At 38.6% G+C, this 13190-nt stretch overlaps 1 protein-coding gene across 11 annotated transcripts in view; it reads left to right on the top strand.

The window, feature by feature from the left end:
• KCNMA1 (potassium calcium-activated channel subfamily M alpha 1) overlaps positions 1 to 13190 on the top strand; it is a 423839-nt gene that overhangs the window by 392816 nt on the left and 17833 nt on the right. For 8 of the 11 annotated variants that reach the window (XM_063405918.1, XM_063405919.1, XM_063405914.1 and 5 more), the window contains 2 exons: positions 7468 to 7581; positions 10723 to 10853. In XM_063405918.1, the coding sequence (XP_063261988.1) occupies positions 7468 to 7581; positions 10723 to 10853 (245 nt within the window). Of the gene's footprint in view, positions 1 to 7467; positions 7582 to 8284; positions 8369 to 10722; positions 10854 to 13190 lie in introns of all 11 variants that reach the window. The other 3 variants (XM_063405917.1, XM_063405920.1, XM_063405921.1) reach the window with 1 other exon arrangement.

Genomic DNA, 13190 nt, shown 5'->3' with positions numbered 1-13190 from the left:
TGGCTCCTGGCTATGTGTGTAAGACAAACTGTCCACTAAAAGCTTCTCTAGGATTTGGTGAAATCTGGCAGGACAGGACATGTGCACAATGTGCTCTCTAGTCAGCAGGCTTTGAGGAGTTGAGTTTTACAATATAGAGTAATATAGGAGAGGAGCTTTTGTATACTTGCAAATAGATTAGACTGCAGGAAATATGCAGGAGGGCTATGAAGCATACCTGCCAGATAAATAAGAGGTGGTCTTGATCTGAATCCAACCTGTCTCAAAGCTCAGCTTTGGGAATTTAGTTCAGATTTCTTTGATAAAATGAGGCTTTAGCCTTCACAGTTCAATCTTTGATCCCCAAGACAGCCTTGAATGTGGGATTTTAGTTTTGACCCAACCTGTAGAGAAATTAATGACATTTTACCATAGGTTTCCAGCTCAGTTCCAGCTTGAGTAATTTGCAAGTCTGCTGGCACTGTTTAGCCCACACAGACCATGAAGCCGGCCGTAAGTAAGTCCAAGTTGATGGAAAAACAATATTGCTAGAACAGAGTGACAGATGTTGATTATCATAAAATGTCTGTTTAAGCATTTTGTATGTATCCATTTCCTCACTGCAAACACCTGAATTTTTTGTAGAAGTTACAAAGTAATTGTACTTAAAGATGTGGACTCGTCTGCTAAAGAAATTGTCAGAATATATATTCCAAAAAATGACTGCTGTCGTTATTACTGTTGCTGCTCAGGGGAGCTATTCAGATGCCTCATTTATTGAAGCTTAATAGATTAAAAGTCCAAATTGAGTCTCATGATATAAACCTAATCAAATTCTAATCTGCATAATTTTCCCATAAGCAGCAATGGGAAATTTGTTTAATTTATGTTTCAGTAGTTGCCAATCAGATGTTGGACAACACTGTTATTTTTATTTTTCAAGTATTTTAATTGATTATTTGCTATGATATCTGACTTTGCTCTTCCTTTTACACTAAGGAAAAATATACTTTTTTTTGCTATAATGACATAATGTAGAGTCTCATCTAACATGCCGATCTATCATTTTTAGTAGTGAGTTTTCCATTTTGTTTCTAGTTATTGAATACCTGTCTCTCTAAACTAGGTAATATAGCTTAATTTATTTGATAATTTTTATTCAGCACATTTATTTTTGCCTGAGGTCTAAATATGCAGGGTTGATAAATGATTAAACTGAAAGGAATTTGGCATTGTTATGTACTAAATCATTTTAGCTGCAAACCTGTGCTACAGTTAGATGCTACCAGCTTTGTGCCCTAGAAGCACCTAGTGTAGAAAACTATTAAATGATAAATGGAGACCAGGAACAATTAAAAAATAAAGTTTGTAAAGAAAGGTAAAAAAGGGAAATTTAATTGTGTTTACTGTATAGAGATATAATTTCCATTCAGGTGGACTTGAGGGAAGTGCTATGGCCAGTAACTATGTATTATCTTACTTAAAGTGATAAAAATAGCAAGAAGTGAACACTAGGGCTGTGCTCTGCAAAGCATTAGTAAAGAAAGCCCATTTGTTTTGGTAGTTTTGTGTAAGCTTGTGGTGAACCTTGGCAGAGTTAGGGTTTGGGTAATTACCACTTAAGATTCCTACAAAGCCAATGACAAAAAAACTAGGCAGTTTCAGGAGGACTTCATTTTTTGGGGTGTGTATGACAGTGAAACTCAAAATGACACTTAAACTGGGAAAAGATTTATATAAGTACCTGTGAACAAACCCCTCTAAGTTATACATGATTCTGCCCTAGGCTTAAAATATTATGCTTTTCTAATATATTATGCTGTTCACAATTGAAATGGAATCAATGTGGTGTGATTCAATGCTAGACCTCAAGATGATGAAACTCCAATCCTTTTCTTGATCTTTGTTTTTACAGATGAATCCTACCTTGTTAGAGCAGCCCAAGAACCAGCAGACCTATAAATCATTTTCAGCACATGGGGCCACTAACTCATCCAGGAATGAGTCCCACACTTTGGGGAGCAGAAACTAGCATTGATCCCACTGCCCTGTGCTTCCATTAGAGCTTTGATTTGGACATTTTCACTGTTCACAAGGTTTCTGTAATTCAGCAGAAAGTGAATGAAGGGACATTAGAGAAGAGCACTTTCTTGGCAGGAAGGTGGTAGCTGGTTCTCTGTGACATTGTCTCTCAGAGGTCAAAGCTCCAGGTGTTGTTCCAGTCCCAAAGCATTAGAGGGTTGCTAAAGTTGAAAAAGACATCCTTCTTCAGCCTCCACTCTCTGTAGATTTACCTTGGCTTATGTTTGGGTGTGGAGAATCTCTGAAGATGCTGTCTCTCTCTGAGAGAGCTGGGAACTTATGTAGCCACATCTGCTTTCCCACATTCCTCTCCTTTTCCAGACCTTTAGCGATAATCTCCAAGACATTATTAGATCTTCAGCACAAATCATAGTGAGAGTCAGAACTGAAGCCAGAATTTAGGATTTCCAGGTTCTCAGGCCAAACTACAACTCTGTCTCAGACCCCATGGGACACTGAAGCTAGAATTGTTTCTAAATTGAATGGCTGTAACAGATTCCCATGAATGTCAGCAGCTCTTTAGCTGCATGACTGCTGCTGAACTTTCCAGGTATACCCAAGGGCTGTACTTGGGAGAATAATGGGTATAGTCTATCATTCAATTGAATTCACAGGAATATTAATGACATTGTCAGCAAACAGTAGCAAAGGGATACAACTGTGAGGTCCTTTTTGAGAATTATTTCTTTTTGGCTGGCTCTGCTTAATGAAAATATTTGTCCCATATTTCTGCATGATAACTTGTCGGGGGCGTGTTTGGCAGTTCACCACTGTGTTATTCATATATGCTCAAAATGTTATTGTTGTCTCATATTCTTTAAGTGAATATACATTCAGGTGGCTGAATGTATATATGCTTTTTAAATTACATTTGAGGACTTTGGTGCATATATCACCCAGTGAATGCCATGGCATCTTTCCCTAAAATAGAATTATTTAAAGAGAACTATCAGTTTACAAGGTGCTTTAATAACAAGTCCACAACCCTTAGGTCTGTCAAGTGGATTTTCAGTTTGGGATAGTGCCTTCTGCCTGCCCAGAGTTCCAGTTTAGTAAAATGTGTGTCTTTGAAAAGGAAGGGAGACAAAAAAGAAAGGGGCATGGAAAAACAGGAAGAGAATCATAAAGGATCAATTATGATCCTTAAGAACAGAAGATATATAAACATAGCATAAAAATCCATTTTTCAGAATACGCCCATCTGGATCTTGATGGAATCAGTAGAACAGAAGCAGTGCACATCCACAAGACAAATTTCCCTCTACAGGAAAACCCTAGTGAACCTTTATTGGTCCCCTCAGCAAACTTTAAGAATATATTTACTGCTCTTAAGAGCAAACTTTCCTGCATTTTGTGGGACATTACTCAGTCAAGTGACCTGCAGAGAAACCAGCATTGGTGGTTTATGTCCAGCACAGTGGGCAGATCATTTGGCCATCAGGCCAGTTGCTCACACATGAGCAGAGCTAAACTGGTGGCGCTTTCAGTGGAGAGAAGGCATCCCAGCACTCCTCAATTTTGAACTTCATCAGTGTCACTGTGGATCTCAGAATACCTGCATGTTACTGCTGGGACTTGCTGGAACTGATGAGATTTTGCTGTACCTTACCTCCTACTTGTTGGCAGAGAGAATTCCCTTCTCCAGAGGTCCCCCCACTGTCACTGCACTTCCTTCCGCAGGCGCTGTGCTCAGACTCACACAGACATGTGAGTTTACTGTAGAGGTTGATCCTGTTAAGCAATTGCAGCCAGAGCTCCCTTAGTTGTTTGTAGAACAGGGATATACTGTGTTTGTAAGATCACAACTATCAGCCCTGGTTTAGGATTTTTATGAGCATTAATGGAACAAGGTTTGGGGACTGAAGGAGAAAATGGAATATGAAAAGGGAAATGAAAAGAGGCTGTGAGGAAAGCATGTCATTTCCAAATGAATGCTCTGTGCAGAGGAATCGAATCTTTTCACAGCTGAAAATGGATCTTAAATCTGATGCCTTAGCTTGTTTCAGCTCCTGTAATGAAATAGAGTTTTCCTAATACCCTGTGACCTGAATTTCTCCCTGCTTTATGGGTGCTATTCCTTGACGTACAAACCTGTATTTTCTCAAGTCAGCATTTGTTGATGGATGTCAAAATACAGGTCATGTATTATGCATATAGCATTACCGATTTAAGGTGTTTACTTGTCAAGTTGAAGGAATTCAAAAATGTCACATTCACTGAATCTGCACAGCTGTCACTTGTAGTTTTTCATGCCTTTAAATGAAAGTTCTGATAAAGCAGGTTAGTTTCCTGCACCTTTTTTTTTGTTTTATTTTGTTTTCTCTTCTGGAGGAAAAAAATAGACAGCCTCTGTATGGAAATTAGTTTGTGACTTGGGAGCAGGAGTGTGTCTTGAAGGTGTTCGATGGCTTGTGACTCAAAACATAAGCACACAAAATCCCCAAATACGCCACTTTTCCTTTTCCTGAAAATACTCCAAGATTTCTACATTTCTTAAAAGTAAATTTCTAGAAGTGTCTGAATTAAGTACAAGCAAGGAAATTAAATTATCAGATACTTCTCACATCTTTCAAGACAGTAGGATAAAAATACTAAGGCATGAGTCTATTTTTCATTCAAGGAGAAAACACAATCCCTTTAACATGCTTCCTGCATTTCAGACTGAATGCACTATGTGTGCAGTGTGCAATTACAGAGCTTCTGACAATCTGTGTCTAACAAAAATGCCACATTTACTTCAATCTTCTGACACTATCCCAGGAAGACAAATATTCTAAGGGTTACAGAGGTGGCTACAAATGGCCCTTGATGGAGAGTGTGCGTGTCTCTGTGTATGTGCACGCAGCAGTGAAGGGGAGGCAAGAAGAACTTGCACATTTAGATGAGTTACACTAACTTACTTCAATTTGCTTTTAAGTGGGGAATACAGCTGTGCTGCTACCATCTGAAGGCCACACTCACTAGAAGGGGGTTGAGGAAGTGCATCCTGAGATGGGGGAGGAAGGCTTCAGGAAAAAAGGGAGCAGCATAGCCTCTAGGGATACTCCCAGCAATACAAACCCTAGAGTGTATGAGAATAATATTCGTTTTATCAGCTTTTAGGTAAGGGAGAATGAAAAGTCTTACTGTTGCCATTTTGACTTGTAATTCAGCAGGGGACCCAACTGGGCCTGCCACCTGCTCAAGGAATCTGCAGCTACCTGAGCTTTTCCTAATGTGCCAAAGGCCGTATTTTGCATCTCCTAAAAGACTGCATTCCATAACAGAATACAAGACTTAAAACACTAGATCCTGCTGCAGAAGGAGGTGTCACACTGATACCCATCTGTCCTCAGATAACATTTCCTCCTCTTGGAGTCCCTCTTTAATTTTTCTGCTGTTGGGAGAGTGTCAGTGTCACCTGTAACTTATGAGGTGGTGACTGAAGGACCTCTGGCAGACTCACTTGGTAAGCCTGAGGAATTTCAGGCTCTGCCATGAAGAGGTAAACATTCAAAGTGCCCAAACAGCTCTCAGTCATAGTGCCAGCTACAAGGAAACATCTGCAAACTGAAACTGGCTGGGACTGCAGCTCACTGTCACCAAGCTGGTCTTCTTGAGTTCAGCACAACAGGTGGTATTACATGACTGACTGTTAACATTTCCTGTAGCCTCTAAGAAATACGCTTTCTAAAGATTTTCTATCCACTGGTAATATTATATAGAACTGCTTTACTGGCTTAGGTCTCTCTATGACAATGTTTTTGTCTTGCAAGCCTGTTGAAGATACCATACCCATTTCTTTTCTCCTGAGGAATTTCTTTGCAGACTTTTCACTCCCTTTTTAAACTGTCCTGTCTGCACAATCACCATGTTGCATCTAGTTTTCTTGTAATAGTCAGAATGAAATTCGTACCAGTACCTTGGGCAGAGCTAAGTCTCTTCCCAGTGATTCTAGTTTTATTACCTGTATATGATTTCTCTGTGTGATACAAACAAAATATAGGGATAGATGAATGTAAACAGAAAATCAAATTCCATTAAATCAAGAGCCTCAGATCTAGTGGTCTGTGTAGTTTAGGGGCAGTTTAAGAGTGATGTAATTATCACTGGAAGAGAACTGTAAGTCCTTAAGACAATATAAAACCAGTATGATATGCTAACAACTACAATTTAGTTTAGAGATTTCCTGGTTTGTAAATTGGTCCCCAAATTGAGGAAAGATAAGGTAGATAGTATCATATCATCTTCCTCTGAATTCAGTAACAGGTGAATTTATCAATGAATTTGATGGAGTGAAACAGTTTCCACACTGCAAGAAGATAGGGAATTTAAGGAATTAATTTGGTTGTAATTAGTTGCAAATAAGTGTATGGAGAATTCAGAACTAGTGACAGAGGACCAAAAGTCTGTCCCTAAATGCCAGGAGTGAAGTAAAAAAACTTGGGAATAATATGGGGAAAAAAAAAAAGTCATTCTTTAAAAAGTATGGTTTAAAGTAAGCTTGGCTTAATTTTATTCCTAGCAGACAAATATTTGTCTAAAAATGCTGCCTTGATACTGGTCTATATGAAACCATAAAGTAATTTTCCAACTTCACCATCCCTTCTGCAATGACATTAAATGAGCATTCCCAAGTTTTCTGTAGCTTTAGTGGATAAGGGAGATGGAGTGCATTAGTCTCAGTGGTGAATTTCCAGTCCTGCTATTGCATGGGCGTTTGTATTACTACTACTATTTTTCAGTACTTACAATCAAACTCCAAAAGGTTTTGCTGGGTATTTTTTGTTTAAAGAAAAAAAAAAAGTAGATAAAAAATGCTTAATGTCAAGAGCTCCATTTCAAACTGTAGAGAATCTGGCTGAAAACAGTCTTTTTTAAAGGTGAATATTGCTGGTCTCCGGATTTTGTTTTTCCTTTGAGTGCCTTCCAATATGTTTCTTCTCCTACCTTTGTTTCCCTCTAATTGTCACTCTTTCCAGTTCTTTACAAGCAATCCTCTCACATATCATTTGAAAACCTGTGTCTTTTTCCTTCATCCAATCTTTTTCTCTGTTCAAATGGACCCTTCCATCCCAGTATTTCTACAATTGTGATCCTCATAGCAATGCATATTATAAATGGTACACATGAAAATTACAAAAACCCTTCCATGTATGGGTGGTAGTGCACTTGGGAAACAGTCAGATATTTTTAAATCTTGATACCTGATCAAAGCTAAAACTGGCTAGTGGAAGCAGTTTGTTCCTCATGGTTCTACTACCATTTACAAACAGTACTCTTTAAAACCTTAATTGCTGTTTAAGGAAAGGTGTTTGCATTGGGATTTTTTTTTTTGTGTGTGTGTAGTTTGTCCTCTGTAAACTTTCTCTATTTTTCTCTCTTCTTTTCTGGGTTTTATGTTTTTGGGTTTTTTTTTCCTTGTAGGCTTTACACCCCCTGGGATGGATAGGACATCTCCAGACAACAGTCCAGTCCATGGCCTTTTACGTCAACCCTCCATTACAACAGGAGCCAACATCCCTATTATAACAGAGCTAGGTAAGACAAGCTAACATTTATCCTTCAATGTACACTCCCACGTCTTTTTCCCTCTTTCCTTTTTATGGAGATATAGAAAAATTACCCATACTGTATCTTACACTGTTATGTTTTCTCTTTTGATAACTGTTTCGAATTAATCTCTCTAAAGAAAGTTTAGTAACAGTTGGTTCACTTTATTTGAATAACTGAAATATATTTCCCTCCCTTGGGCTTTCTCCATTTTCTTAAATAAATATTCTATCAGACAAGATGCTTTTTGCATAGTGTAACAAACAAGCCGGGGTCTTTGGGCTAAGGTTAGAAAAGGAAAAAGGCCAGAGTAAGTATAAGCAGATATTTCCTGTGCATTTAATCAATTGTAGGAGGCCATTTGTTTATTTCTTCATGGTCCAAAACTGTTTAATCATGTGTAACCAAACTCTGTATAATAGTATGAGATATTTCACTCCTGAGAATACAATGATGGTAGGTAACTAGACTCTGATTTCCACTCTAGCTGTGGGTATTTATGTTGTCAAGTGGTGTGATGTGAAGTGCAGAAGCTGTTCTGTTTCTTTCATGGCAAATACAAACTTGATTTGTGGTCCTTTGTCCTTCTGTTTTCTTTTTCAGTTTTATTTTTTAGAGCCTTACCTGTCTTTTTCCCTTACTTTATTCTCTTTCTGTACTTTCTTTTCCCCCTAAATACTTTACTTACTAGCTAAGCCTGGCAAACTTCTGCCTTTGGTTTCAATCAGTCAGGAAAAAAACAGTGGAACCCACATTCTAATGATAACTGAACTGGGTAAGAAGTGCCTTTTTCCTTCACATCACTGTCTTATTTTCTGTTGTTGTTGTTCTTACTGTCATCAGCTTTTCCTTTATTTATCTGGCTGTATCAGAGGGGCTACCCTCATGGCACTGCTTTGAATGTGTTTTATTTGTGGTTCTGGTTGAAATTGACTGTCTTGTTCTGGTCTTTCTTAATGATTTTTTTTCACGCAGCATCAGTAAACCTTTGATCACACTCGTCTGACCTGCCGGCTGTTTTCATAGCACCTCCTCACCAATTCATTTTTTTTGGCCTGAGTCCCCACCTCCCTGGCCCTCGCTCTCCTACCCCAGTTTTTCTCTCCTTTTCTCTCTCTCCTTTCTCTTTCTTTTTTGTTACTTCAGCCTGTTGTCAATTTGGTGGACATGCCTTAGCAGCTTTTCAGAGGAAGTCCAAGAAGAAGTAAAAGAAACCAGAAAAAACCCCAAACATCATACTTTCCCTGAAGCTATTTTTTTTGTTTATTTTGTAGAGTAGGCTTTTTCTCAGAAGCTCAGGTTTTGAAGCTGTAGAGAAGCAGCCAAGCCTCTGCGTGGTTCCCTCTCAACACAGAGTGCTCTCACCAGCCTTTGGAGCAGCGTTTGATGAGCTTTTCCCTGTGGCACAGCAGCACCCGTTCACACCCAGCTCTCCTGGCCCACAAACCCCAGTGTGCCACCTAGCACCAGGAAGGTGAAGATGCTGAGGATAAACACACACCTGCAGAATTCCCAATAGATTTGTAGGAACTGACCCCATGTGTGGCTAGCACGGTGTCTAAGTCAGGTGTTAGTCTGCCAGATGGAAGTGGAAAAAGAATGCTACTGTCAATAGTGCCTACTCCCAACTAGCAAATTAAACTGAGGTACAAGCTAATCAAAAAGTACATTTTGAAGTGATACAGCAGGCTTTAAATTACTATATTGCTTAAGAATCTGGAGATTAAATTGATACATATTGTACTAAAGAAAGAAGTATTGTAGATAGCAGTGTTTTCTTGGATGAAAGTCTTCTGATTCCCAGGGCAGAACATTTATCTTATTATGTTTCTAAGGTGTTATGTTTTAACAATTACATCAGGGACTACAAAGGCAAGAATTTTAAATTCTGTCCTCATTTCATTTAGACAGCTATCATGAGGCTTTATCTGCAGTAATTCGTGTTTTGTAAGCTAAACATAGCAAGCACAGTATATGGAAAGGAACGAAACTGTATGAGAAGGAAGATCAGAATAGCAGGCAGAAGAATTTCTGACTTAAGAAGTCCAGAGCTGAAATCTGATCAAGTTAACAGCAGCTCTCATGTTATTTTCAAAGTTTTCTGGGTTGGCTCAGGAGATGTGTTCACGTGGGGAATAGGGATATAGTCAGTGTGTGCAGTTTCAAATGCTCAGAAAGTTTTTCATTTCCTTTTCTTGCATGGGAACTGAAATTAATTTGTCATTTAGTAAGTTGAAGGGTATTTCAATGGCATAGCTAAGCAGTCTGTGCTTTCATGCCTGAGGGAGACTAATATGGAAATGAAATATTTCATGAAATATGATCCACTTGATACACTGATCTCAAGGAAACAACTACTTTTAGTTGGAATGAGTTGGAAGCAGAGAGCTTAACTGTGACAATGAAATGCCAGAGAAAGTCAAAATGACAAACACTGCTTTATTTGGGCTTTTCTCTAAAACCGCCTGGTGTGGATTCTTTTTCACACTGGCTAATGTAGAATTCGTGGCTGAGAAAGTGAAGTTATAGAGACAAATATTTGAACAAAAGGCAGCGCTGCAAGAGAATAACTGCTCATTCATTCAGCTAGATGCATGTTAAAGGGACAGTTTATCCTCTTCTGAGCCGTAAGTGCATTAACACCACTCCAGTAAGAATCACAGCAGCACATCTAACAGATGCCTGTGGGCTATATCAGAGTTTTATTGACAGCCTTTACTTTACAACGGGGTTCTAGCTTTGTATCTCGTGATACCATTTCACTGTACATGCACACAGCCTCAGCCACTGTACCCCACCACTATACCAAGACTGTCTCAATGTACAAGAGCATAATGTATCTCATTTTGAGTGCAGGCAACTGGTCACAAAGCTACTTTACAGGAAAGGGATAGGAACCTGTCAAGACCAAAAGTCACCTCTTACGAGGAAGATAACGAGCAACAGATTTTTAAATGCACATTTTCACATCCATCTTGATTTCATTTCCAGTGCCGTCAAAGACACGAGTCTGTGTTCCCAGACATGTGCCGTTTCTTTTTCTTTGACTGTGTGATGTGTAAGGTCACATGCTGGTGACCCAGAAACACCTTTTGATTTTACTCTCAATATTATTGTTGTTGTTTTCAGTAAATGATTCAAATGTTCAGTTCTTGGACCAAGACGACGATGATGATCCCGACACAGAACTGTACCTCACGCAGCCCTTCGCATGTGGAACCGCGTTTGCTGTCAGCGTGCTGGACTCTCTCATGAGTGCAGTAAGCAAAAAAAATCCTTTTCATTCCCTTCTGTCAGACTGTTGTGAAAGAGTGTGGAAGTTTAGAATCTTTTCCAGAGGTAGGCAGGAGAAGATGCTTTTTTTCTCAGATGTCAAGAGAATTTTGGAACCTAAGCTAGATTATTTGGACACAGAGACCATAACTGAGATACCTAGGACTTCCATGAGTCCACAATTTTATAAGGAAACAGTTTTGTGTCAGGTTTAAGGATCATGCTTTCCAATAAAAGTTGTCCCTTCTGCCTAAAATCCAGACCCAACTGCAGTGTATCAGTCCCTGTGCTCACTATTCTTGTCAGACAGCATCAACTGTGTTTTGAGCTTTTAATTTCCTGTAGCTATGAGCAATGCTCTGAGTATGAGTGCTGGGGGACACTGATAGAGCTCCATGAAAGCCATTGTACACAACTCATGAGCTCTATTTTGTATGGAGAGAGGTTATCCTCTCCTTTTCATATGAATTTTCTTGTGAATCAACACTTCATGCCAGAAATTACAGATGGTGGCATTTGGTTATGTCTACATTGGGGCTTTTGTTTTGCAGCCATAGCTCAGTTCTGAAGCAAACCCTCGGTCATGCTCCTTTTCATCTTCCTCATATTGGCTAGGTTTTCAGACCAGTCTTACTCTGTGTGAGCTGCACTTCTTTCAGAGGGACCTTAAACTCTGCTAGATACAGCAAGGCTGTAGTCTTTCTAAAATCTGAGCATGGGCTTCCTGAGCTGGCCGTGGAATGAAGTTCCACAGTGCTGGGAAATATCTGTTGTAAACCCCAAGTAACACTATATATGAGCAGATGGTTTTCTCTAAAGGAGCCAGGTCTGATTTTCACCTGAATTCAGAATGAAACTCTTTTCTTTTAAGAAGAATCATGGTGATCTTTATTACTGTATTTGTATTTCATATTTATGTATCTGTATTTTCTAATTTTCCCTGCTATATTTTTCATATGTTCCATACACAGATGAATAATATGAGTCTACACAGATAAAACTTTATTCTAATGCAACCTAGGAGTTTTCAATAACCTCAGAAAATTGTTTTCTTGAAAACTGCTTACAATATTTTGTAGGTGTGTCAAATTCAGGAAACCTAAGCAAGGACTCTTAAACTCTACCTTCTCTAATCAAAATCTCCATCTATAAAATATTTGGCACATTCACACAATAAACAGGATTTTTTTTGAATGGGAATTTAACATGAAGGTTCCAAATGTTACTTAGAGCTGTTTATCTACTCCCATTATTATCTAAGTCAATGTCTCTGAATGTATTGTTAAATAGGGAACTTCAGAATCAAGAAAAAGTAGGTTTAATCCTTCTAGTTGCCACTGGCATTGCCACAGAAATAGAATGAAATGCTGTGGACGTCATTGCTTCCTTGTGCAAAGATGTCTCTAGTAAGTAATAGTGATGTAATGAAAAATAGATATAACATTCCTGTTCAGATATTTTATTAGTTTTAGGTTTTGATAGCTTTTATTAACTCTTAGTTTTGGGCAACATGCCCCTCTGTTCCTGCAGTTCCTATATATAACAGTCCTTTTTCCTGAGCATTTTCACATCTAAGTGGTCATATTATGTGTCAGGGACAGTGCAGCCTGAAGCCAGAGAAATGTGATAACAAGAGTAGAAAATTCTCTACTTAAAAAATACTAATCAAGAAGACAAGCCAAAGATTCAGTCAGTTAGAATTGTTCACTATCCTGTCTTTTCTTTCTAGTTTTCTGATCAGTGGCAGTGTTATTTTCTCTTTATTCCTCAAAGGCCCAGCAAAGAATTGGAAAAGTACAATTCTTCCTGACCCTTCGGAAAGTGTAAAGTGTGTGATATGTTTTCCCTTTGCTATCCATATTCTCATGGGGAAGGCATGTGCTTCTTTCACTTCTCCAAGGAAAAGAGTTTCTCACACAAACTAATCTACTTGCACCATGTTATCTCTTACCTGTATTTTCTTTTTTTCCTAGACTACACTTGCTTTTAGCAAACAGCTTCTATTAAATGTGTCCAACTTCATACTTGCCATTCTGGGCAAGCTGAACCCCAAATCCTAGCTAAATTGTGAGATCTGCAGTCATGTTTTCATCCTATTAATTGCGCAGGAATTCCATAAGAAATATATGGTGTCCTCTGCCAGCTCACTTGGCGACAAGTATATAGTTCATTATTCTATCTACTTAGTGATTCAGTAGGTTTTACTGCTTATTTTTGAAAGAGAAATTCCAATTTATGATCTCTGTTGATGTCTCTGTAATGAAGATTCCTTATATAGTGCACAATGCAAATATGCATGGACTGCTCCTTTAAGAATGAATCTC

Source organism: Prinia subflava, chromosome 9 (genome assembly GCF_021018805.1).
Source record: "Prinia subflava isolate CZ2003 ecotype Zambia chromosome 9, Cam_Psub_1.2, whole genome shotgun sequence".
Classification (NCBI taxonomy): domain Eukaryota; kingdom Metazoa; phylum Chordata; class Aves; order Passeriformes; family Cisticolidae; genus Prinia; species Prinia subflava.
Note: the sequence above shows the minus strand (reverse complement) of the source record. Positions and strands in the feature narration are given on the sequence as shown.